Below are 23,688 nucleotides of genomic sequence, written 5' to 3' on the forward strand. Positions count from 1 at the left end.
GCAGAGGGCTCCTGGACCTGGTCACACCCTCAACACATTCTCCCCGCCTCCCCGGCTCACTGGGGCTTAGTGTTTAGGGGTGGGGCTGACCCCGGAGGCTATAAAAACACTGATGAGAGAAGAAACAAGGTTCTTTCTCTTTCGGGAGGCTGCCTGCAGCACAGCTGAGAAGCCAGGAGAGCTCAGGGCCCACCCCCAGGCCAGCTAGACCAGCACCAGGAGAGGCTGCCTCTCTCCCGCCAGACCGTGCTCTGCATCCCAGGTAAGACCCCGGGGCCGGGCTGGGGGGCAGGAGGCAGGCAGCGTCCTCGACTGCTGTCCCTGGAGACTCAGTACTGACCGCCAGCCCCGGGGGCGGGGGCGGGACCCCCCAGGATTTGAACGTGGCTCGTGGCCACTGAGATGTGTCATCCGGGGCAACACACAACGATTCAAAGCCTTTATGCCCAAGGAGGTTGCTGAGTATGTCACTGACCCCGGTTACGGGATCCGACCGCGGTGCCACCCTGTACTAGGCTGGATGCCCGGGGGTCTTGACCACCTCTGTGTCTTGCGCCGGGTCCTATGCGTTGGCCGAATGGATGAACGGTTCGGAGTGGCTCTCCCCGGACGAGAGGCTTCCCCCAATCACAGTGCCCCCGACTCCTGCAGGCTCTCATTTGCCCCCAGACGCAGGCAGGCGAGCTGCCGGGGTGCAGAGCCCCAAGGCCCCGTACCTCGCCCCGATCCTGCAGAGCCTGGCCCCATCCCCGGCCTCTGGGGGCTTGACTCTGCCCAGGCACGCTTCTTCCCTTCGCGATCTGGGGGCAGCAGGAAACGTCGATGACCCTCATGCAATGTGGGTGTTTAAAGGACGTGAGCTTCTCCGAGCGAGGAGAGATGCCTGTGGGTGGGCTCAGTGTCGCGAGGCTGGAGCCGTGTGTACCTGTGGGGCTCAGCTCACCTGAGCAGACGCCAGGAACAGACACCCACCCCTGCCTCGATGCCCACGGGGGCCCGTCTTCATCAATCAAAGAGGAGCCCGAGGCCGTGCTCATCCGATATTCCTCTTCTCCCCGTGGATCCGCGCCTGGACCTTTTGTGAGCACGGCATTTACTGCTCTGGATCGTGAGGCCCGGCTGGGAGGCACCTCCCCTGAAGCTTTGTGCCCTACGCCTGGCCCTCCTCACCCTCATCCCTGTACCACAGATGGATGGTTTGGCATCTGTCCCGGGACACCTCCCTGTGACGAGCAGTTCCGGATCTGACCCGTTGCCTTGTCCTGGAAAGGGGTCTCTCGGGCTTCCCTCCACCCAGTATGGCAAGAAGGACCCTGAGTGTCGGCTTCTGGTGTCAAATCTGTGTGAAAGTTGGCACTTTTGGGGGACCAGGTCAGTCCTGGGGAATCTTGTGGGAGCCCCAGACCTGGATGGGGGAGCAGGTGAGACCCCAGATGGATGGAGTCCGGGTTGGGTCTCATGATGGGGGTGCTGGACAGGCCCTGAAGGAGGTAGGGTGCGTGCTGGGCACCCCCCCTCAATCCCAGCCAAGATGCTCCAGGTGGGATGGCGGGGAGTGGCGGTCAGGCCTTTGGGCGACCCTGACCGGCACAGAGAGCCTGCGGTCCTGCTGAGGGTGTGGCCCCCGAGGCACCTGAGGGTCCAAGGCTCTGCTGGGGTGGCAGCCCCGGGTCGGCCTCCAGGCGCCAAGGGCATTTGCATGAGTGACTCAGGTTGGGAGGGGAATGGGTGGGGTCCGTCGGGAGACCCTGCCGCTGGGGCCCGGAAGGTGCGGAAGGCGGACCCCCGGGGGAGGGTCCAGGAGAGCCGGCCTGCAGAGGGGGGCTTCATGGGGACCTGGGGAAAAGCTCTGGCAGGAACGATGAGACAGCATGGGATTTAGTGACCGTAACTCGGTCTGTTCAGGAAACTGCGTTGTACTTCATGCTCTTAACTAAACTTCCTTCCACTGTTCTGTGAGCCCAGTGTTTCCTGGTGCTGCGTGCAGGGTGCTTTCTGGGTTCCGGGATGGGGCTGGAGCCAAGGGTGAGCTCAAACCCCAGGGCGGGAGCTTTTTAGAGAGGCTGAGACACACACACACACGCGCGCACACACACACATGCACGCACACACACATGCATGCAGACACATATGTGCAGACCTGCACGCACGCAGGTGTACACATGCACACACAGGCCTGTGTAATGTGTGTGCGCAATACACACAGATACACACGTGCACACATGAGTACACACGTGCACGCACACTGACATACATGCACACGCAGACACACAAAGACCTGTGTAAGGTGTGCACACACAGAGACACGCGTCTGCATACACAGCACACACAGAGACACAAACACATGTAATGTGTGCACACACACGCGTGCATATGCATAGAGACATGCAGTGCACACAGATGCATATACAAGACGCAGAGATGTACACACAGATACACACGTGCACTCATGTGCATACCTAGTGCACAGACACACAAACACAAATAATATGTGCAGACACATGCACACAGGCATGCGGTATACACGGACGCATACACACGTGCACACACGCATACGCACACTTGCACACACACGTGCGGCTCTCCTCCCAGAAGCAGCTCCCTGCGCTCTGAGCAAGACAGCCCTGGGGGCTCAGCCCCCTCCCTGCAGCCACCCCATGCGGCCACTGTCTCTTCTCCTCCAGCTGGCGCCCGCCCTCCTGTGGGAGCTGCCTTGGCCATGGCTTTCATCTGGCTGGCGGTCTTCCTGGTGCCCGTCTCCGGCCTGCTGCCTCCGGACCACGGTAGGAAAAGCCGGAGGAAAAGCCGCGTGCAGTCTGTGGGGCCCTGGGGCTGTGTTGCTTTTCAGCGCAACTGTTTACGTTGGGGGTCACGGTCGAGTCACTCGGCTGCCATAAGAGATAGTGCAGACACTTCCCACGTAGGCTTCCCCTCAGTCACCCCGGCGGGTTCATCTTGCAAAACTGGTACCTCACAGACAGGATGTTCATGCTGATATGGTCAAGACACTACCTCCAGAGCTCTTGGTGTAGCTAGGGCGCTGGGACCCGTCAGTGTGCTTGGATTTATTGTCACCCTCTCTCTGGGTCGGAAGAACCCCGTGCAAACATTAGGGTGATGGGCTGAACTCGGTCCTCGCCAGATTCATGCGCTGAAGTCCTAACGAACAGAACCTGTCAACCGGAGTTATTTGGAAATAGGGTCTTTACGGACGTCCCTGAGTTAAGATGAGGTCACGTGGGTGGATCCCTATCCAGAACAATGGGTGTCCTTATGAGGAGGGGGGATTTGGACCCAGGCATGGACACAGGGAGAAGCTAGGTAGCGATAGAGGAGAGATTGGGGTGATGCAGTCACAAGTGCAGGAACGCCTAGGACTGGGGCGGGGCAGCTCCCAGAAGCTGCAGAGGTTCTCCAGCTGGAACGGATTCTCCCTCTGAGTCTCTGGGAAGAACCAATCCTATAGCATCCCGGCCTCCGGGACCGGGAGATAAAAATCCAGGTGTCATGAGAGATGCGTCGTCTGGAGCTTGGACAGGCAGGTAAGCAACGAGTGAGATGCTTTGGGGGCAACTCCATCCTGTTTTTCTCACATTTGTAACGGAGATTTATGGGGGGTAGGGTGCAAACCAGGGTCTCCGTGGCGTCCAGGAAGTTCCCACCATCTTCAAGCACGGTGGGGATGGGTAGGAAACAATTCACGACGTGATAGTGAAGTTCGACCGTAACACACGATAAGGAGGCGAAAAGACAGTGATGTAGGTTCTTAAGCTGCCGTGCCCACCTCTGACCGTCAGTGTCCGGCTTACTTCGGGTGACAGGTGTGGCTGGGAGAGAATATCCCAGGTGGGGCAGGGTGCAGAGCCAGTCTGCTGCTGGTGGAGAGCGCCCACCACCAGGCAGCAGAACCCCCAAGGGGAGCTGCGCCCTCGGCCCCGGGGTACGGAGAGTCTACGTATCCTGGGCGCCCAGTAGTGAGGGCGCCCAACTCGGGGTGCAAAGACCTGGATGCTTACAGGAGTACAAGAGATATGGTGCCCTCCAGGCGGGCATGCTGCCTTGGGGAGGGTCTGCAGAGAAGCCCCTCCCATCAGGGCTTCGCTGAGTGAGCGGTGGACCCGGGACAGTGACCAAGCCTCCTGTCCAGCTCGCACAACACACACATGTGGAGCAGCGCTTCAGGCAACGGGAGCAGAGTACACCCCCTCCCCATGGATGCTGGGTGCTTGCATCAGGCACGGCACCCTGTGCCGCTGTGATGGCCACAGCATTGCCTAACCATGAGAAGTTCGTTCCTTCCTCAAAGAGTAGTGGAGTTCAGATGGTGTGAGTGTGTGTGTGTGTGTGTGTGTGTGCGTGTGCGTGCGTGTGTGTGTGTTGGGGCATCGGTATCATTCTTCTGGGGACTGCTGGCTTACTCAGCTCAGGCTGTCTTAACAAAATACCATAGTCTGGAGGACTTGAGTGACATACATTTATTTATCCCAGCCCTGGAGACCAGACGTCTGAGGTCAAGGTGTCCCAGGGCCGCGCTCCCTCCAGAGGCTCCCGGGGAGGGTCCTTCCCGCCTCTTCCAGCTTCTGGGGGCTCCAGGTGTCCCTGGGCTTGTGGCCGCCTCCCTCCTGTCTTCACAGGGGGTTCTCCTCGGGTGTGTACCTGTACCCAAATTTCCCCTCTTAATAAGGACACCAGTCGGACTGGGTTAGGGCCACAGTATGGCAGCGGGACCTCATCTTAATTAATTACATCTGCACTCACCCTATTTCCAGCTAAGGTCCCATTCTGAGGTTAGGACTCCAGCATGATTTGGGGAGGGCTGGGGAAAGGACACAGTTCAGTCCATCCCAAGTGGTTCTGTTCCATGTACAGACCCGGGATCCTTACATACGGATGGACCCGGGAAGCTCCATCATCTCCTGGGAGGAGTTTGTAGACGGATCACACGGGAGTTTTTAGAGGTCTGAGCTAAGAGGACGACACGTTGTTTCTGTCCATTTCCTGGACTCCAAGTCAGTCACGTGGCCGCACCTAGTGACCAGAGGGCCCGGGAGATGCAGGAGGTCTGGAAGGGGAGGGGCTTTCTCCATGCCTGAGGCTCCCACCCCCGCTTCCCGTCTTTGTCTGCCCCACTTGTACTGGGCCGAGGTTGCTGCCACCTTTGTGGTGCCTTCAGGCCCATGGGTATTCTGGGGTCACTTACCACAGGCAGGAAGTGAGTAGCTTTCTAGGAGCCAAACGCTGAAGGAAGCAGGGAGCGTGTTGTACCGTTCTAACATTTCCCCCCGAAGCGCCCTAAAACTACAACATTGGTCAAAGTGCATTAGAGAGGCCGTGGGTACAGGACGCGGTGGAATAGAAGCGTTGAAACCGGACACTGTGTCTTGTTCGAATCATACGGAGAAGTGGTTAGTCCTTCCCTACTGAGTCTGAATTAGCGCCAGGATTTTCATAGATTTATCAGGGGAAGGACGTTTTCGTCCCTGTCTAGTTTGCTGAGAGTTTTTCGTCTCAAAGGGGTGTTAAACATTGTCAAAAGGTTTTCCTGCTTCTAGTGATAAGATCACCAGTTTTCTGTTAAAGGGGCACATTATATAGTGATGGTTAAAATAGCCTTATAATATTCCTGGAGTAAATCCGTTGAGTCAGGAGGTGTTACCACTTTTGTACTTTACCTGATTTTATGGGCTAGTATTCTGTGAAGGAATTTTGTGTCCAGGAGTATAAGGCGTTTTGGGTTTCAGTTTACTTTTAACGTTTTGATTTTGGTATCAGGATAACGCTGGCCTCATAAAGTGAGTCAGAACATGTTTCCCGCCTTTCCTCTGTTTTTGGAAAGTTTCTGCACATTGTTACTATTTCTTTTTTAAACTGCTGGTGGAATTCAGCCGCAAAGCCATCTGTGCCTGATGCTTTCTTTTGGGGAAGCTTTTTCATTATATATTCTATTCCTTTAATACTTACAGGGTTATTCGGGTTTGCCACTTTTGTCAGTACTGCTAATGTGTGTCTCTCAAAAAGTTGGTTCATGTCATACGTTGTTGAAGGTATTGGCATAACTTTTGTTCAAATTACCCCCAATTCTTCTTTCAATGTCTTTCAGGATGTGTATCAGTGTCCCCTCTTTCATTCCTAAAATTGGTCTTTTTTTGGTTTTTTCTTGATCAGTGTAGCGAGAGAGAGGTGTTTCAATTATATTGTCTCTTGTGTAGCACCAGCTTTTGGTTTCCTTGACAATCTATATAGTTTTTCCATTTTCTTTTTCACTGATTTTTTTTTTGTTCCCTTTATTTTTTTTAGGGATTTTGCTTTAGGTTTAATTTCTTTTCAATTTAATTTGTTCTTCTTTCTCTAACGTCTTCATGTGGAAACTGATTCTTGAATTTAAACTCTATTCCTAACATAAACATGTAATGTTATAAATTTCCCTGTAAGCATTGCTGTAGCTGCATCGCACTTTTTTTTCTTTCATTTTCATTCAGTTCAAAATATGTTCTACATTTCCTGTGATTTCTTCTAAGACGCATATGGTAATTTATCAGTATGTCGTTTTGTTTGCAAATATCTGGTGTGTTCCAGATCTTAGAACACTGATCTTGAATTTAATCAAGAGAGAATTGTAGTCAGAGAATATATACACAGTGAATGATTTAAACCTTTTTAAAAGGACTGACACTTCCCATGCCAGTACATGGTCTATTTTGATGAATCTTCTGTTTGTAGTTGATAAAAATGTGCATCCTGGGAGTTCCCTGGTGGTCCAGTGGTTAGGACTCTGCACTTCCACTGCAGGGGACGCGGGTTCCAGCCCTGGTCAGGGAACTAAGATCCCGCAAGCCGTGTGGCTCGCCCCCCGCCGCCCCAAAAAAACAAATGTGCACCCTGCCGTCATTGGTTAGAATGTCCCCACAATGTCAATTAGGTCAAATTGTTGATATTTTGTTCAAGTCCTGTATATCCCTCCCGTTTTCTGTCTATCTGTTCTACTAGAGACGGAGGTGGTGCTTATGCCGCATGTATTTTCAAAATGACTGTTGAGAGCACACATATTAGGATGAATTGGCCATTTAATCACTTGAAATGGTCCCTTCTTACCCCCGGAAATAAAATCCTGGGATAAAATCCTAGGTTTTATACAATTGGAGTTTGCATAAAATATGCTTTCCTATTATTGCCATTTAAACTATATTTAAAGTACGTTTCTTGCAGACAGCATACTGTGGGGTACTTTTAAAATCTAGTCTGACAAACTTTCCTTCTCACTGGAGTGTTTAGACCACTTGCATGCAATGAACTTATTAAGATGATTGAGTTAATTCTACCATTTTGCTACTTGTTTGCTGGTTTGTTTTTTTTTTTTTCAGTTTTTCTTTTTTCTTTTTTCCGCCCCTCCTTTCCTGACTTCTTTTCAGTTACTTTTTTAGTGCTTTTCTTGTTTTTTGTGTTTTTCTCCACCATTGGCTTTTGGGCTAGCCCTCTTTGTTCCATGGCTTGTGCGGTTCCTCTGGGATGATTCATTCAGTACACACTATCTTCAAATAACGTTATTCTACTTCACATAGAACATAGGAATCTCAAAACAGTATACGTTTACTTCCTGCCTCATCCTTTATGCCATGTCACACATGTACTTCTACATCTCTATAAGCCCACAATACACAATACAATATTTTCTTTTAAAGAATTATCTTTTGAAAACCTTAAAAAAATGGGAAAGCTTTCCATGTTTGCCTACATTTCTACTATTTCTGGTATGGTTTTGTTGCATCTCTGCTCACCTTGGTTCCACATTCCTTCGTGAGTGTCCATCTGCTGATTTCTCCTTCAGCCAGAAAAGCCTTTTTTGAAAACATTTCTTACAGACCTGCTCTTCTGGCAAAAAAACAAACAAATACAAAAATACAAAAAAAAAAAAACCTTTCACTTTTTGTCACTATAAAAAGTCTTTATATTCACCTTCCATTTATCGCTAAGATATAGATTCTAGGTTGACCAGGATCTGTACTGTTTTCTTGCAGCATTGGGAGAAGTCGTTCTGTTACCTTCTGTCTCCCATTGTTTCTAAAGAGAAATCAGCAGAAATTCTTATCTTTGTTCTCTGATAGGTGCGGTGTCTTTTTTCCGTCGGTTTTTTAAGATTTTCTTGACATCACTTTTTAAAAAGGCATTTGAGGACGATGCGTCTTAGCGTTTGTGTTTGTTGGTACCTGTGTGTCTTTGTATCCTAGGTATACGGTTTTTGAGCTTCCTGGGCCTGTAGGTTTATAATTTTCATTAAGTTAGGAAAACGTTTGGCCACGATTTCTTCAAATATTTTTCTTTGGGGGCTTCAGCATAGATCATTTCCATGGTCTTCCAGTTCATCCAAGTGAATTTTTTCATCTCAGATGCTATATGTTCTACGTCTAAAAATTCTGTTTGGTTCTTCCTTTATATCTTCCATTGCTCACTGAATAGTGTTCATGTTTTCCTTCACGTCCTCTAACATATTTACAGTGGTTGTTTTAATGGACATCTCTGTTAATTTCATCATCGGCCCCTTAGGGGACGCTTTCTATGACCTGATATTTCTTCTGGTCACAGCCAACACGTTCCTGCTTCTCTGCGTGTCTAGTAAATTTTTATTGGGTGCTGGATATTGTGAAGGATGGGTTGGTGAGGGTCTGCTTTGGTTGCCTTCTTTAAAGATGGTGAGTTTTGTTTCAGCAGGCCATTCCTTTATTGGTGGGTCACCTTGTTTTGAAGCTTTTTCAAGGTGAGTCACCTTTAGCTTTTTCTCTCCGACAACAAAGGCATGACTCTTCTGGGGTCTTTACTGACTTCTCAGTGTTCAGCAAGGAATCTCCACCTTGTCCCATTGGATTGTGAATGTCTCCCGCCCCAAAATACACTCTCAGAATTGTTTGTCTTAGTTTTCAGAAAGTCTAAAAATAGTTGATTTATATATTTGGCCGTTTTCTAGGGGCTTATGGTGAGAGATACAGCTGAGACTACTTTATCATGACTGGAAGAGTATTTCCCACCATCTATAGTTTTTCAAAAGCTCTAGGGTTGAGAACACTATGTCCCTTTTCTTTCAGAGTACTGGAGGGTCACGAGTATATTGCAGTAAACACTCTTATGTGTATTTGCATTGATTTTGTTTCATTTTGTCTTTACAGATTTGCTTTTACTTTCTTCTGTTTGCATTAAAGTTCTTTTTTATTTGTGAGCACAACTGTAACTGGGTAGATAATAACCACTCTAAGGGAGCACAGGTCGATTTTATGGAAAACATAGTGACAGAAAACTCCCTTGTTATGTGATTTAAATATATATGGACTTATTTATATAAATATATATAATTTTATATAAGTACATTTCACATTAGATTATTTTAAATTTTTAATTTTAAAATAATTAAAGTTGTGGGCTTCCCTGGTGGCACAGTGGTTGAGGGTCCACCTGCCGATGCAGGGGACGTGGGTTCATGCCCCAGTTCGGGAGGATCCCACATGCCGCGGAGCGGCTGGGCCCGTGAGCCATGGCTGCTGAGCCTGCACGTCCGGAGCCTGTGCTCCGCAACGAGAGAGGCCACAACAGTGACAGGCCCACGTACCGCAAAAAAAAAACCAAAAACAAAACAGAAAAAAAATAAAATAATTAGAGTTGTAAATAAAGCTATAAAAATTAAAAACAAACTTAAATGTAATAAAAATACGCTAAAACTCATATTTTCTACAGCATCACTCATAGCTGTTTTAATGCTATTTACTGTTGTTTTGGAAGAAGTGAATATAAATTCTGAGGCATAAGAATCCATGGAAAATTACATTTTCATTTGTAAGAAATTTCTCTAGGGAAGTTGTTTTTTAAGGAATAAATTATCCTTATAGGTTGGGAGACCGTAATGCCAGAAACCAGGATATTCATAGGATTTGGTCTTGCTTGTCAAACTAAGGTTGTTGATCCTGATAACTGATCACAGTGCTTGCGGTTTATAACAGTCATTTCTGTGAAATCCTCTAAATGAGGGGTCATAGATAACAGCTGAAGAAATGTCTGATGGACCTTTATAGCTTTGAGTTGTTGGTCCTATGTGACTGCTTCATGAAGCAAGTCACTGATAAAACACGTGGAATCCTTTGGTCTGCAAACTCTGACCTCCGTCCCCACTGACAGCATCATACGAATATATATGTGCTTTGATTACACTTCAAAATGTATTTAGATGTACGCATTTTGGGTGGTTTTCCAAGAAGATGAGAATTCCTCTGGCACTCTGTGTAAGAACATAAATATCATTGTGTAAAGATCAGGTCTCCTACTTTATGAAAATATATATTCCATTATATATACTTGTATATAAGTTTATATATTTTTATATATTTTTAATATATCACATTAAAATTTCTTCTTTTTTTTAAAAGATTTTCTGACGTGGACCACTTTTAAAGTCTTTATTGAATTTGTTACAATACTTCTTCTGTTTTATGTTTGGGTTTTTTGGCCCCGAGGCATGTGGCATCTCAGCTCCCCAACCAGGGATCGAACCCGCACCCCCTGCCTTGGAAGGCGAAGTCCTAACCACGGGACCGCCAGGGAGGTCCCTACATTAAAATTTCTATTGCAACTTGCAAAGCATTCTGAATTCTCAGTCTGCAGAGCAGACACTGAGCCAACTCTCTCAGCCTGAATTGGTTTTCAGTGAAAACGACCTTCTTTGACATACATGGTTAAGAAAGGTACATTTCCCATCAACGCGGACGGCAGCAGTGATCTGCTTTTCTGACTCTCTTCCCCCATTGTTGGGAGGGTGAGCTGGTGAGCTCACTAAGGTACTACGGATTCGGGGCCTCTACTTGCTTCAGGCAACCACTTCTCCGTGTGGAACTCAACTTCCCAAGGGGTAACTGAGTAGGACAGATTTAAGCGTTGTGTGCCTCTCTCCAGACCCTTACCCTATAGACATTTCCGATCCAGACCCACCAATTAAGAACCTAAGGATGGAGCCAGAAAGAAAAAGATTGACCTGGGACCTCCATGGAAACGTTTCCGAAATTATGTGTTTCATCAATTCAAAAGCTTTCACTAAGGTAAACCGTCTTCCCTGCACATAGCATCACAGACACGGGTTCTACTCCTGGGCTCAGCTGTGGAATGTGGGGTCCTTTACGGGCACTGCGGCTTAGGGCTCCTGATCTGTAAGACATCCAGAATGGTACCCACCGGAGAGGGTTGGTGTGGAAATGGGCTGAGATACTGCAGGTAGAGAGCCAAGCCCAGTTGAAAGTGAGACCTCGGGACACACTGTCCCCCTCCACCATTCCCTGCCCCCCACTCAAATCCACTCCTGTGTCAGAGGGTTCGGAGGGCGTGAGAACTGTGACATGCCCCATGGGCAGGCCGTGGTGAGAATGCCAACCGTTGAGCAGGCGCACCTGTCCGCGTCCTTGGGAAGAACCTTGGTTCCCTCAAATGACTCTCAACTGAGTACAATCCAAATCACACCCTATGTTAGTCCGCTTGGGCTGCTGCTGTAACAAAGCACTGCACACGGGGTGGCGTAAACAACAGACATGTATCTCTCCCAGTCCTGGAGGCTGGAATCTGAGATCCCAGGTGTCGGCAGGGCTGTTTCCTCCCGAGGCCTCTCTCCTGGGCGTGTAGATGGCCGTCTCCTCCCTGTGTCCTCACGTGGTCGTCCCTCTGTGTGTGTCTGTGTCCTGATCTCCTCTTCTTATAAGGACAGCAGTCCTATGGGATCAGGACCCACCCTAGTGACCTCATTTTACTTTCATCCCCTCTTTAAGGACCCCCAACGCCAAATACATTTCCATTAAGGGTTTGGATTTCAATATATGAGGGATTTTTTTTGCGGGGGGGGTAGGGCACAATCCAGTTCATGACAAACCCCTATGGGATTTTAATGGAGCTTGGCCAGTTGACCCTAAACTCTATCTGCAAGAACAAATGTTGCAGAAGAACCGAGAATTTTTTTTTTATTTAACTTATTTATTTAGTTTTGGCTGCGTTGGGTCTTCGTTGCTGTGCGCGGGCTTTCTCTAGTTGCGGCGAGCGGGGGCTGCTCTTCGTTGTGGGGCACGGCCCTAGGCACACGGGCTTCAGTAGTTGTGGCGCACGGGCTTAGTTGCTCGCGGCATGTGGGATTTTCCCGGACCAGGGCTCGAACCCGTGTCCCCTGCATCAGCAGGCGGATTCTTAACCTCTGCGCCACCAGGGAAGCCCTCTTTTCCTGTTTTCTGTTTTTTGTTTTCAAATCAAAGCAATACCTGCACAGAGTTTAAAGAGGAAAATAGTCGTACGGGGTTCGTTATAACAAAATAGCAACTTTTCAGTGAGACATCACTTTTTACCTTTTTACACCTGTTGCTGTTGTTCTAGACCTCTGCATCTCTCTATAACACAAATTCTTGATTCATTCAGTTTAGCCAAAATGTGTTGATTTTTCTCCTAAGGGACGGGAGGCTTCACTCTCTATTTCCTACACCCACAACTCACCTCCCCAGCAGTTGCCATCCCCAGCTCACACTCTCTCCTCTCTCGACAAATATTCAGTTTATTATAACCATATAAACACTATTCACACCTAAGCCATGTGGTTAATGGGGATTTTTCTTTCCTGTCTTACACAAATGTTTGTTTCTCTTAAATTTAATAATTTCCATTTCCTTCAGGTTTTATCTGTTTGCCCAGTTTGTCCCTCACTCCTTTACCATCACATTCTTGGCCAAATGGCTAAATATCTTCTCAAAATATCAAGGCATTCTGCCAACTCTGTCTTAGAACCTTCTAGGATAGTTTTTTCCTTTTGGTGAGTGATTTCCTCATTTTCATCTCCCTCTCTCTCTCTCTCTGCATGAATAGCAAGACTCTGGCTTTGGATGTTGAGGAAAACTAAAGAAAACCTATAGTTTTCTTTCTTTCTTTTTTAAATCTAAAGTCTCAGTGTTTTATTAGTTCTCCCCTAATTGTGATTGGTAATAATAATTAGAGACAGAGCAATAATAGGTTGCTCTGTCTCTCTCAGGCACAGAAAAGGACGTATTGCAGTATTCCTGACTTGTCATGCCAAGCTACAAACTACAGCATCAAGGTGACCAAAGGTCAGCCATTCTGCACGTGGATTCAGTATCCTAGTCAAGGTGAGGGGAAGATGCTCTTTCAGGGTGTCCTTTGCTTTCAATCATCCGTTAGTGCTCCGAATACCAAAATAATGGCTTTTACCTTGGATGGGTCTCCAGGGACATAGCTTCGTGGAAAAAAGACCATCTCGGAGGGTCTCACGCAATTTCACACACAGCACCTGCCTGAATGGAGCTGTAGAAACATAGAGCAGTTTTGTTGGTGGTGGTTTTTGTGTTTTTGCTTTTTTGTTTTGTTTTGTCTTTTTAGTTTGAGAAAAGAGTTTTATCATTTTCCTCATGCCAAGCAAACAGATTGTCTGATCCCATATACGGTGTGGACAGAGAGAACACCAGTAGCAAGTCTGAACACCTCCTGTGCTCTTTGTCAGGAAGTTGGAATATCACAAAACTGTGCTCTTCTGAGAATGGGAAAACGAGGAAGATAAACTCTGGCTCCAAATTGTTGGAAATACAGTTTATGTTGTTGGATTTTTCTTTTCCCCTTTCATTAAAAAAAAAAAAAATGGGGCTTCCCTGGTGGCGCAGTGGTTGAGAGTCCGCCTGCCGATGCAGGGAACGCGGGTTCGTGCCCCAGTCCGGGAAGATCCCACATGCTGCCGCGGAGCGGCTGGGCCCGTGAGCCATGGCCGCTGAGCCTGCGCGTCCGGAGCCTGTGCTCCGCAACGGGAGAGGCCACAACAGTGAGAGGCCTGCGTACCGCCAAAAAAAAAAAAATGTCTTCCGTGACTCTAGCTGATCCAGGTTTCATCCAAAATATGTTACTTCTTAAAAATAGGGTTCTGATGGCAATGGACTTTAGCTGAGGAGTAGCTAGTAAGAGAAAGAAAGAAAGTTCCAGAAGACTGTTGGGCGTTTCTTAGGCTTAGGGTTAGGTGGGCAGGGTTGGGGGCAGGAGGGGTCCGGTGAGGGTTTATAGGGTCATGGGGGGGCAGGCCATGGGCGGGGAGCCTTGCAGGGACGGGAGTTGTTACCACTGCAGAAACGGTAAGCGCTACATGGATGTGTCTATTATTTCTTTTTTTTTTTTTTTTTTTTTTTTTGCTGTAGGCGGGCCTCTCACTGCTGTGGCCTCTCCCGTTGCGGAGCATAGGCTCCGGACGCGCAGGCTCAGCGGCCATGGCTCACGGGCCCAGCCTCTCCACCGCACGTGGGATCTTCCCGGACTGGGGCACAAACCCGTGTCCCCTGCATCGGCAGGCGGGCTCTCAACCACTGCGCCACCAGGGAAGCCCCTCTATTATTTCTTAGAACCGCGTGAGAATTCACAAGGATCGCTAAAAAGAGACTCACTTAAAAAACTTTTTTAAAAATTTTATTGACGTATAGTTGATTTACAACCTTGTTAATTTCTGTTGCCCAGCAAAGTGACTCAGTTATACATAAATATTCTTTTTCATATTCTTTTCCATGATGGTTTATCCCAGGATATTGAATATAGTTCCCTGGGCTCTACAGTAGGACCTTGGTGTTTATCCGGGACTCAGTTTTTTTTTCCCCCCCTCTTCTTTGCAAGCCCAGAAGGGAATCCCAGGGCGGCTGCAGAAAACCTGACCTGCTGGGTTCACGACGTGGATTTCCTGACGTGCAGCTGGGCGGTGGGCCGGGAGGCCCCGAGGGACGTGCAGTACAATCTCTACCTGGAGAACCTGGAGTAGGTGTGACCTTGGGCTTGCCGGGGCTCCCCCGGGCTGGAGTGGGGGCTTCAGGGCCGCTCATGACGCAGCCCCACCCCTCACAGCTCCTATGAGAAGTGGCCGTGCTCCCAGTACAGAGCAGATGAGCAAGGGACAAACGTCCAGTGCCGTTTTCACAACATCTCTGTGTTATCCAAGGATCAGACGCGTTTCCTGGTGAATGGCACCAGCAGTGTTTCCAAAATCCCCTGCTCTGAAACGAGTGATAGACTAGACAAAATAGGTAAGAAAATGTGACCCTGCTTCGTGTGCCGTACTTCCGTGCAGATGCTGCTTGCTGTCCTGAAACCGAATACCCCAGGCTGGGCGCTTAGATTCACACTCCTCTCCCAGAGTCCTGGGGGCTGGGAGTCGGAGGTCGGGGCGTGGGCACGTCAGTTCCTGGCGAGACCCTCTTCCTGGCTTGCGGGTGGCTCCGTGTTTGCTGTGTCCTCACACAGTGGAGAGCGAACTCTGGTGCCTCTTCCCCCACTTCTTTTTTATTCTTATTTCTTATTGGGGTAGAGTTGTTTTACAGTGTTTTGTTAGTTTCTGCTGTAACGCGAAGTAGAGTTCCCTGTGCTGTACGGCAGGTTCTCATTAGGTATCTGTGTTACACATCTTAGTGTACGTATGTCCGTCCCAATCTCCCAATTCATCCCACACCCCCTTGCTCTGATTATAAGGGTACTGATCCCATCATGGGGGCCTCACCTTCAGGACCTCGTCTAACCCCGATTGTGTCCCAAAGGCCCTGCCTCTAAAGCCGTCCCACTGGGCGTCAGGGCTTCCGTACGTGAATCTGGGGAGACACAGACACCTAGCTCACGGCAGCTGCTCTGTGTTCCCTGGACCTAAGGAAGCATTTCCAGAACACACCTAGCAGATGGCGCTGTGCCCCCCATCCACAGAGGACAGCGGCACCGTGAGGCTGGGGGTCTCACACGGGTCGCCCCTCTCCAGGCCCTGTGTTCAAAAATAGCTCAAAAATAGTTGTTCTTTTTGTTTGAATCTATCGACGGCAGGTTTTCAGAACACAAAACCCATCTTAGCAAAGCTCTGTCAATACTTTTTACTTTAAATTAGACCCCACTGCCCCCCAAACTAGGACAGCTTCAAGCCCCATGAAACCTGGCCCCTCACCACCCTGGCTGGTCCACGTGTAGCAGGGAAGCATATGAGCGGAGAGGTGGGTGCAAAAGGGGAGAAGATGGGGGCCTCCGGTTCAGAAGCCGGGATGGGGCTCCTGCCTTTGTCTGTGGTGTCCCCCCGGCCCGGAGCCAACCTCACTCTGAGGCCACGTCCCTCACACACCACGCGCCCCTGGGCGAGTGCAGCCCTACACGTGGAGCCCCGCCCGCAACTCCGCACTGTGCTCCGGCCCCAGCCCTGCTGTCCACGTGGGGTGTCCACGGCCTGGTTCCCAGCAGGGGTGGCGGGGTGATGCCAGCCCTTGTGGCAGTGAGAGTGGAGGTGGCCGGAGGTTTGAGTGCACATCAGTGGGGGGACCCGGGACTGGGGACCACCCCATGGTGAGCCTGGGCAGACACCAGTGGGGTCCTGGCGGGGGGTCAGACCTGTAGACCTAGACGCCGTCCCTCAGGAAACTGATGGAGCCGGAATCAGGGATGCACAACACCCCAGGGAGGGCAAAGGGCGGAGCCCTGGGACAGCCCACAGAGGGGGCCCTGGAGGAGCTGGGTCCCACGCTGGGGGTGGCAGGTGAGAAGGAAGCAGGGGGTGGGACCCGGTCAGAGTCCAAGGCGGGGGCAGAAGATTCCGGGTGAACTTTTGGGAGTGGGATTGGCGGCCAAAGTCATGGGGGCGGGACTGGCCCCGGGCAGCTCGGGGAGGGGCCAGCTGCCCTGGAGCTGGGGTCTGAGCAGAGCCGATTGGTCCAGTGGGCAGGAGGGCGGGACCTTGCAGCTGGACCGCTCTTTGCTCCCCCTGCTGGACAAGCATAGCCCCAGGGCCTGGAATCGCCGAGAGGGAAAAGAACAGCGCTGCTCTGAGGGGTGTCCCTGCACAGACGAGAAGAAAGTTTTGCAAGGGCCTCCGAGTGGGTGAGGGGTCCCCCCGGGCCAGTGTCTGAGCTGGTCCGCAGGCTCAGTGACCCTAATCATCCCAACAGTTTTCTCTCACTTGTCTCTGTCTCTTGATACTTTATAACCTTGGAATGACATTTTCCTCTCTTTCCCCCCCCCCACCCCCCCAGCTTGTAGGAGGCCTCTTTTAAAAGTATCTCCGGGCGGGGGGGGGGGGGAAGAAATTCTTTTTTCATGTGCTTTACTCATAAAAGTGTTTTTTTTCTCCCTAGAGGTATTAGATGCTCCCAACATCACTAGCAAGTGGTGTAACCAAAGCTACTCGTTCATGCAGTGGCAAGTGAGGAGTCACCTTAATGATGACTTCAAGTATGAACTGCAGATACAGAAGGTAAGCGGTTTCCTGGGTGGGCATCTCTTATACTCTTACATCCCCCTGGACTCCGGGGCTTTGGGGGTAGGTGAAACATTCAAAACAAAAAAAACAGAGAAACTGTAAAATAAATGAGCTTTAGCAAAACTCCAAGTGTTTGGCCGTTTGAGTGACACCGCTGACGTTGGAAAGGAATCAGAATATGGAAGGGAATGCTTGCATACTTTCGTCAGGTTTGGGGTAGAGGAGGGATGTTTACCTGTCAACACGCAGATAACCCTACAGAAAAAGAGCAAAAGGTTGAAACAGCCACTTGGTGAAACTCTGTCTGACCGTATGTCACAGAGCCTGCAATTCCCCTGCGAGAAATGAAACCAGTAGCCCCCCAAAGATGGGACCTAAGTGTTTGTAGCACCTACGTGTATAATGGTCCCTAAACAGGACACAACCCTAGGGAAGGGATGAACAAAATGTAGCCACGCAGTGGAATCCTAGCCACCAAGAACTGGAGGGTCCCGTGTGTATGTTTAAAAGTGTCATAAAAGAAACGATTTACACAGGAAAACTCAGGGTGCTCTGTAGGGACAGATCTGAGGGCTGGGGCAGGGGCGCAGGGAGGAGGGCATATGGAGGAGAAGCTGGAGGGAATTTGGGGGTGATGGACACGTTTCCTGTATCGTGCCGGTTTCACGCACACGTTTGCCAAAGTCAGCAGATTATATGCTCTGCTGGTGTGCTTTGCTGTATGCAAATCATACCTGAATAAAGCTACTGTTAAAAAAATATGCTGGAGATCACCAGTATTCTATACTCAATGACTGACATAGTTATTGACTATGTTTATTTTTCTGTACGTGTTACATTTATTTATACTTTACGCTCAACTTTTTCATAAGCCTAAGACTCCAATAAAATGGAGTCAATAGATTAAAAAAAAAGGACCAGCTATTTTTGAGCTAGGTGGTATTTTGTACTTAATTGTCTACTTGTAATTATTTATTGTTTATGCATTTATAGTCAATAAACTGCTTGTACTCATTTTTTATTTTATTGACGTATAGTTGATTTACTCTGTTGTGTTAATTTCTGCTATACAGCGAAGTGATTCGGTCATACCCATATATACATTCTTTTTCATATTCTTTTCCATGATGGTTTGTCACGGGATATTGAATATAGTTCCCTGTGCTACACAGTAGGACCTTGCTGTTTACTCAATTTTTCTATAAACACAAAACTATTCAAAAAAATCTGTTAATTAAAAAAAGACCGAGCACTTTGAGTCAATCAGTATTTTATACTCAATTATTTACTTATATTTATTACATTTATTTATCTATGTTCAATTACTGCTTATACTCAATTTTTCCACAACCTTAAAACTACTCAAAAAATCTATTAATTTAAAAGACCAAATATTTTTGCACTAATCAGCCTCTTATACTCAATTATTTACTTATATTTATCTTTTATGTGTATTTACCTGTTTGTGTATATTTATTATTTATATTCATGTTCTGATTATTTCATACTCAACTCTTCTATAAACCTAAAACGGCTCAAAAAATTAGTCCATAAATTAAAAGAAAATAAGCAGTTTTGAGCTCATTGGTATTTTTATACTCAGTTATTTACTTATATTTATTCATTATGTCAATGTATTTATATACCTATGACTTATACTCAATTACTGCTTATATTCAAGTTTTCTGTAAACCCAAAACCACTCAAAAAAAGTCAAGTCTATTGATTAAAAAGACCAAATATGTTTGAGGTAGTTGGTATTTTATACTCTACGATTTACTTACATTTACTATTGTTGTCTACTGATTTATGTATTATATTTATTATTTAGACTCAACTAGTGTATGGTCAATTTTTCTGTTAACCAAAACGGCTCAAAAAAATCAAGTCTATCGGTTTTATTTTTTTAATAAAAGACTAGGTACTTAAAAAACTCTTTGTTTTTAATTGAAACATAGTTGATTTACAACGTTGTGTTAGTTTCAGGTCACAGCAAAGTGAATCAGTTACATACACGTATTAACTGTATATATTCAGTTATATATATATGTTATTACAAGATAGTGAGTAGAGTTCCCTGTGTTCTACAGTAGGTCCTTGTTATTTATCTATTGTATATATATAGTAGTGTGTGTCTGTTAATCCCAAACTCCTAATTTATCCCTCCCCCAGGTACTTTTTAGTTCTTCGATATGTTATACTCAGTTACCTTTATTTATTATTTTTGTGTAAAGAAGTATTCTATTTATTATTTCTACTCAATGACTGACTATTTTATCCTCGATTTTTCTGTAAACCTGAAGATGCTCTGACAAATGAGGGCCCTTCTTGGGGATGGGGTCAGGCACCCATGCTCTGCTTTTCTCTTACAGGGTACGGAGCTCCCCTACAAAGAGGAGGTGGGTGTCCCCCGCCCCCGCCCCAACCTGGCATCCCAAGCGCAAGCTCCTTATGTCTATTACTGCCCAGTGACTCTGAGATGAAGCTCCCCGGTCCATAGACCGGATGCCATCACCTGCCTGGTGCTGCCCTAAAGGTCCACCCCCCGGCCCCCAAATCCCTCAGGATTCGGTGGGAGTGTCACCACGCCCTAATTCACTACCTAACTGCCTCCAACCTGCAGAGGCAGCTGCTTCCGTACCGCAACTACCGGCCACAGACCCCATGGCCCCGTCTCTCCTTTGTCTCTCTCTGTCTCTGTCTCTGCCTCTTCCTCCCGTCTCTGCCTCTGTCTTCCCGGGGCTTCTCCTATATGTGTCTGTGTCTCTCCTCTTCTGTGTCTTAGAAGGACCCTGTCATTGAATGTAGGGCCACCCTCCTCCAGGAGGACCTCATCTCAGACCCTTAGTCACTGCATCACCTCTGCAGAGACCCTGTTTCCAAATAAGGTCCCAGGTTCTGGGGGTACGACTCTTCTTGGGGGGACCCCACTGAATGTTCTACAGGCTCCATTCTGCCTGACACCCGAGAAGCCACCACTCTTCTTGACCTCACCGGTGGTGGCCACCACGAATACTGACCTTCTAGTGATTAGAAAGAATATTTTTGTTTAGATGCCAAGAACCTGGGCTGAGACACAAAGGGAGCTTGCGGTTCCCGGCCCCTCTGAGCACCAGGCATCTTCCTGTCTCCCAAGGGGGGCTGGCCGGGCTCTCTCTTGGGTGGCCGTCTTAGTTCCCTGGGGCAGCCGTAGACTGGGTGACTGAGAACCACAGACATTCACCCTCCCCCAGTTCTGGAGACCAGACGTCTGAGGCCAAGGTGTCCCAGGGCCGCACTCCCTCCAAAGGCTCCAGCGGAGGGTCCTTCCTGCCTCTTCCAGCTTCTGGGGGCTCCAGGCATCCCCGGGCTTGTGGCCGTATCCCTTCCATATCCACAAGGTGTCTCCCTGTGTGTATGCACATGTCTGTCTCCGAGTTTCCCCTTTTTATAAAGACACCAGTCATAGTGGCTAGGGGTCCAATGTACCCTATCCGACCTCCTCTTAACTCATCACATCTGCATCAACCCTATTTCCAAATAAAGTCATCTGAGACGCTGAGTGTTAGGACCCCAACACGTGAATGTGGGGAGGACCCACTCAACCCCTTGAAGGCCCCATTCTTCCGCCACGGACTGGGAATGGACTTTCCCCTCTACTTTCTTTTTTTTTTTTTTTTTTTTTTCCCTCTACTTTCTTTTAAACTGCAGATCTATAAAGCCTTCTTGGAGATGAACAATCCTGGGACCTACACGGTGCAAGTAAGGGCCAGGGATGCCACCTTCTCCCATTACAAACCTTGGGGCCCGTGGAGTGTCCCCCAACACTTCGGTGAGTGGGAGGGTCCCTCCTGTCTCTTCCAGCTTCTGGGGGCTCCCGACGTCCCTGGGCTTGTAACCGCCTCCCTCCCGTCTGTGATGGTGTGTCCAAGCTGTTCCATGGCACTGCGCCAGGCGCGCGGAGACGGCTATCGCCAACACTCTGAGTTACAAGACAAACCTTTTAATGCAGTTAAAAAATAGAATCGAAATTGAGGCGAAAAATCCATGATGTTTAATCCATACATTAAATTCAAGAACTAAGGCCGCGCGCACCCAGGACGCAGCGTGGCAGGGAGGGAGGGAGGTGGGGAACAGACCAACCTCGGCCCCGCCCCTCCCGATGGGCGTGGCTGACCCCCCCCTCACCCCGCCCGCGACCCGAATTGATCCGAGGGGTCGGCGCTACCAGCCCCCAACTCCAAGTGTCGGTCGGTGGTCGGGGGGCATCGGGATTCTGGCGACTTGGGAGGGATTCCCGCGGGGCCCGGCCCGGTGCGCAGGTGGCCGCTGTCCCCAGGTGGACGGCGGTCCTGGACGCGCCCCCCGCCCCCAGTGCCGGCCACCTCCTCCCCGAGCCCCCGTGGAGGTGCTGACCCCGGACCTCCCGGGACCTGCCCGACGCGTCCCGCCCCTCTTCCCTAGTGTGTGAGGAGGGCGCGCGCCTCCCCGTCTGGCTGACGTCTTTGCTGATCGCGCTGGGGACGCTGCTGGCCATGGGGCTCGTGCTCCGGTTTTGCAGGTGAGCCCGCGGGCCCCTGGTTTGCGCGGTCGTTTTCTGGAGTGCGATCCGCAGGCCACGCAGCCCGCGCTGCCCACTCTCCGCCGCCCCCGCCCCGCCCCGTGCGCCCGTGCGTCTGGGCTGCGGGACGCGCCCCCGCCAGTCGCAGGCTACCGCCTCTCGTCGCCCCAGCGGTCTTTTGCCAACCAGAGCCTGGTTTCTGCCACCTGGTCCCTGCCGCCCGCGGAACCCAAGAAGCCGGATCCCCCGTGCAGCACCCTGCGGGCCCCTCCCTCCCCAGCACCTGTGTAGGGGTCTGCCGGTCCCCACAAGCCCGCGCTGTTCGCTCCCTCACACCTCACCCCGACGCCGTCCCCTCCGTCCCTCTGACACCCGAGATGCCACCACTCTTCTTGACCTCACCGGCGGTGGCCACCACGAATACTGACCTTCCAGTGATTAGAAAGAATATTTTTCTTTGGATGCCAAGAGCCTGAGCTGAGACGCAAAAGGAGCTTGGGGTTCCAGGTCCCTCTGAGCACCAGGCATCTTCCTGTCTCCCAAGGCGGGGCTGGCCGGGCTCCCTCTTGGGCGGCCATCTTGGTTCCCTGGGGCAGCCGTAAGAACGACCCTAGAAAAGGAAGCTCCTCCGGACGGGGCTCCGGGACCCCTCCCCAGCCCGGCAGGCAGCGCGCGCGGCCGCCAGGCCGGTTGCGGTCCCTTCCACAGGCCTGCGTGCTGAGCCGAAAGGGTGCGCCCGGCACAGGCCCCGCCCAGGCCGGCGCCCGCCCCCCCCCCCCCCCCCCGCCCCGCCCCGCCCCGCCCCGAGCGCCGGCTCCTGCCTCGTCTGTCTGCTGGCTTCACGCCCACCCCTCCCAGCCGCTTCAGGCTGAGCCGCCCCGCCCAGGGGCTTGGTTTGGGAGCGGATGGGGCGCCGCCCCAGGGAGGGGACCACCGGCTCGGCGCGGGAAGGCTGTGGGGGTGGGGAGGTTGCCATGGTGATAGGATGGGGTCTCGGGAGAGGTGCCAAGGTGGGTGCGGTGCAGCTGACTGAGCAGGTGCAGCTCTGCTAGGGCTCCGCTTTCTCATTTCCGCACGTCTCCTGCAGGGACCCCTCCCAAAGGAGGCTGGACTCCTACTACATTGGGGCCTCGCTGGGGCTCTAGTGGACGCCGCGTCTCCCCGCCGCTGGTGGGTGCGGGTTTCAGAACAGGTTCTCTCTCTCTCCTCCGAGGTTCTCGGTGATGCAGAAGCTGTTCCCTCCCATCCCTCGCATGAAAGACCATATCAATGGCAAACTTCAGAACGGAAGGACGGTACGTGGTGTCTCCCGCCGGGGGACACATGTGGTGCCAGGTGCCTGCAGCCCCACCCAGGGAGCAGGGCACTGCTGGCCCTGGAGGGTGGCCTGAGAACGTGATGGGCAGGGGAGGAGCCGGCTCCGGTCCTGTGACACGGGCGGTCACCCCGAGATGCGGGTCCGGGAGCCCCTGGGGAGCCTCCCGCCGACGTGTGTTCTGCGCTGGCCCTGCCCCTGGGGCTTTCCAGGGTGCACTCGCCCCTACTGTGGCTCTGCCACTCACCTCGCCTCCCGCACCCCGCAGATGACCTGGGACCCCGACCAAGACAGCCAGGAGGAGTGTCCAGTGGCCGAGGTGCAGGTTCTGGGGGAAACATGAAGCTGGTGCAGAGGCCCGGTTTTCCGCCAGGCAGAGGGCGCACAGCCTGGTCATGGCAGGTCGTGGATGTTTCAAGCGGGGTCAGGGATGGGAAAGCCCGGTGCAGTTGACACGGGGTCACCTCGAGGAAGAAAGAACAAAACATGTGTTGGGCTCATGTCTCATGTCGCGGCTTTTTTCCTCATCCGTGACCCCTGGAAGTGGGGATCACCCCCCAGCGCCGCTGAGCC

General features: G+C 50.5%; 1 protein-coding gene and 1 long non-coding RNA gene across 6 annotated transcripts; one reads left to right on the plus strand and one right to left on the minus strand.

The window, feature by feature from the left end:
- On the plus strand, positions 1-23,617 carry IL3RA (interleukin 3 receptor subunit alpha). Of its 5 annotated transcripts, XM_032618803.1 has the most exons (14): positions 1-262; positions 853-1,080; positions 1,190-1,371; positions 2,685-2,783; positions 10,930-11,072; positions 13,028-13,142; positions 14,664-14,796; positions 14,884-15,062; positions 17,136-17,254; positions 19,633-19,659; positions 20,951-21,071; positions 21,704-21,800; positions 23,014-23,095; positions 23,384-23,617. In XM_032618803.1, the coding sequence occupies exons 3-14, from the start codon at positions 1,299-1,301 to the stop codon at positions 23,456-23,458; spliced, it is 1,263 nt and encodes a 420-aa protein (XP_032474694.1). In that variant the 5' UTR covers positions 1-262; positions 853-1,080; positions 1,190-1,298; the 3' UTR covers positions 23,459-23,617. The 5 variants fall into 5 exon arrangements, with proteins under 5 accessions (XP_032474694.1, XP_032474695.1, XP_032474697.1 ...); XM_032618804.1 differs by lacking the exon at positions 853-1,080; XM_032618806.1 differs by lacking the exons at positions 10,930-11,072; positions 13,028-13,142.
- On the minus strand, positions 18,438-22,557 carry LOC116746998. The gene is made up of 3 exons (XR_004347947.1): positions 22,229-22,557; positions 21,039-21,221; positions 18,438-20,648 (listed from the first exon to the last, which is right to left on the minus strand). It is a non-coding gene; the product is annotated as an uncharacterized LOC116746998 (long non-coding RNA).
- Positions 23,618-23,688: the final 71 nt, after the last annotated feature.

This window comes from Phocoena sinus, chromosome X (assembly GCF_008692025.1).
Source record: "Phocoena sinus isolate mPhoSin1 chromosome X, mPhoSin1.pri, whole genome shotgun sequence".
NCBI classification, from domain to species: domain Eukaryota; kingdom Metazoa; phylum Chordata; class Mammalia; order Artiodactyla; family Phocoenidae; genus Phocoena; species Phocoena sinus.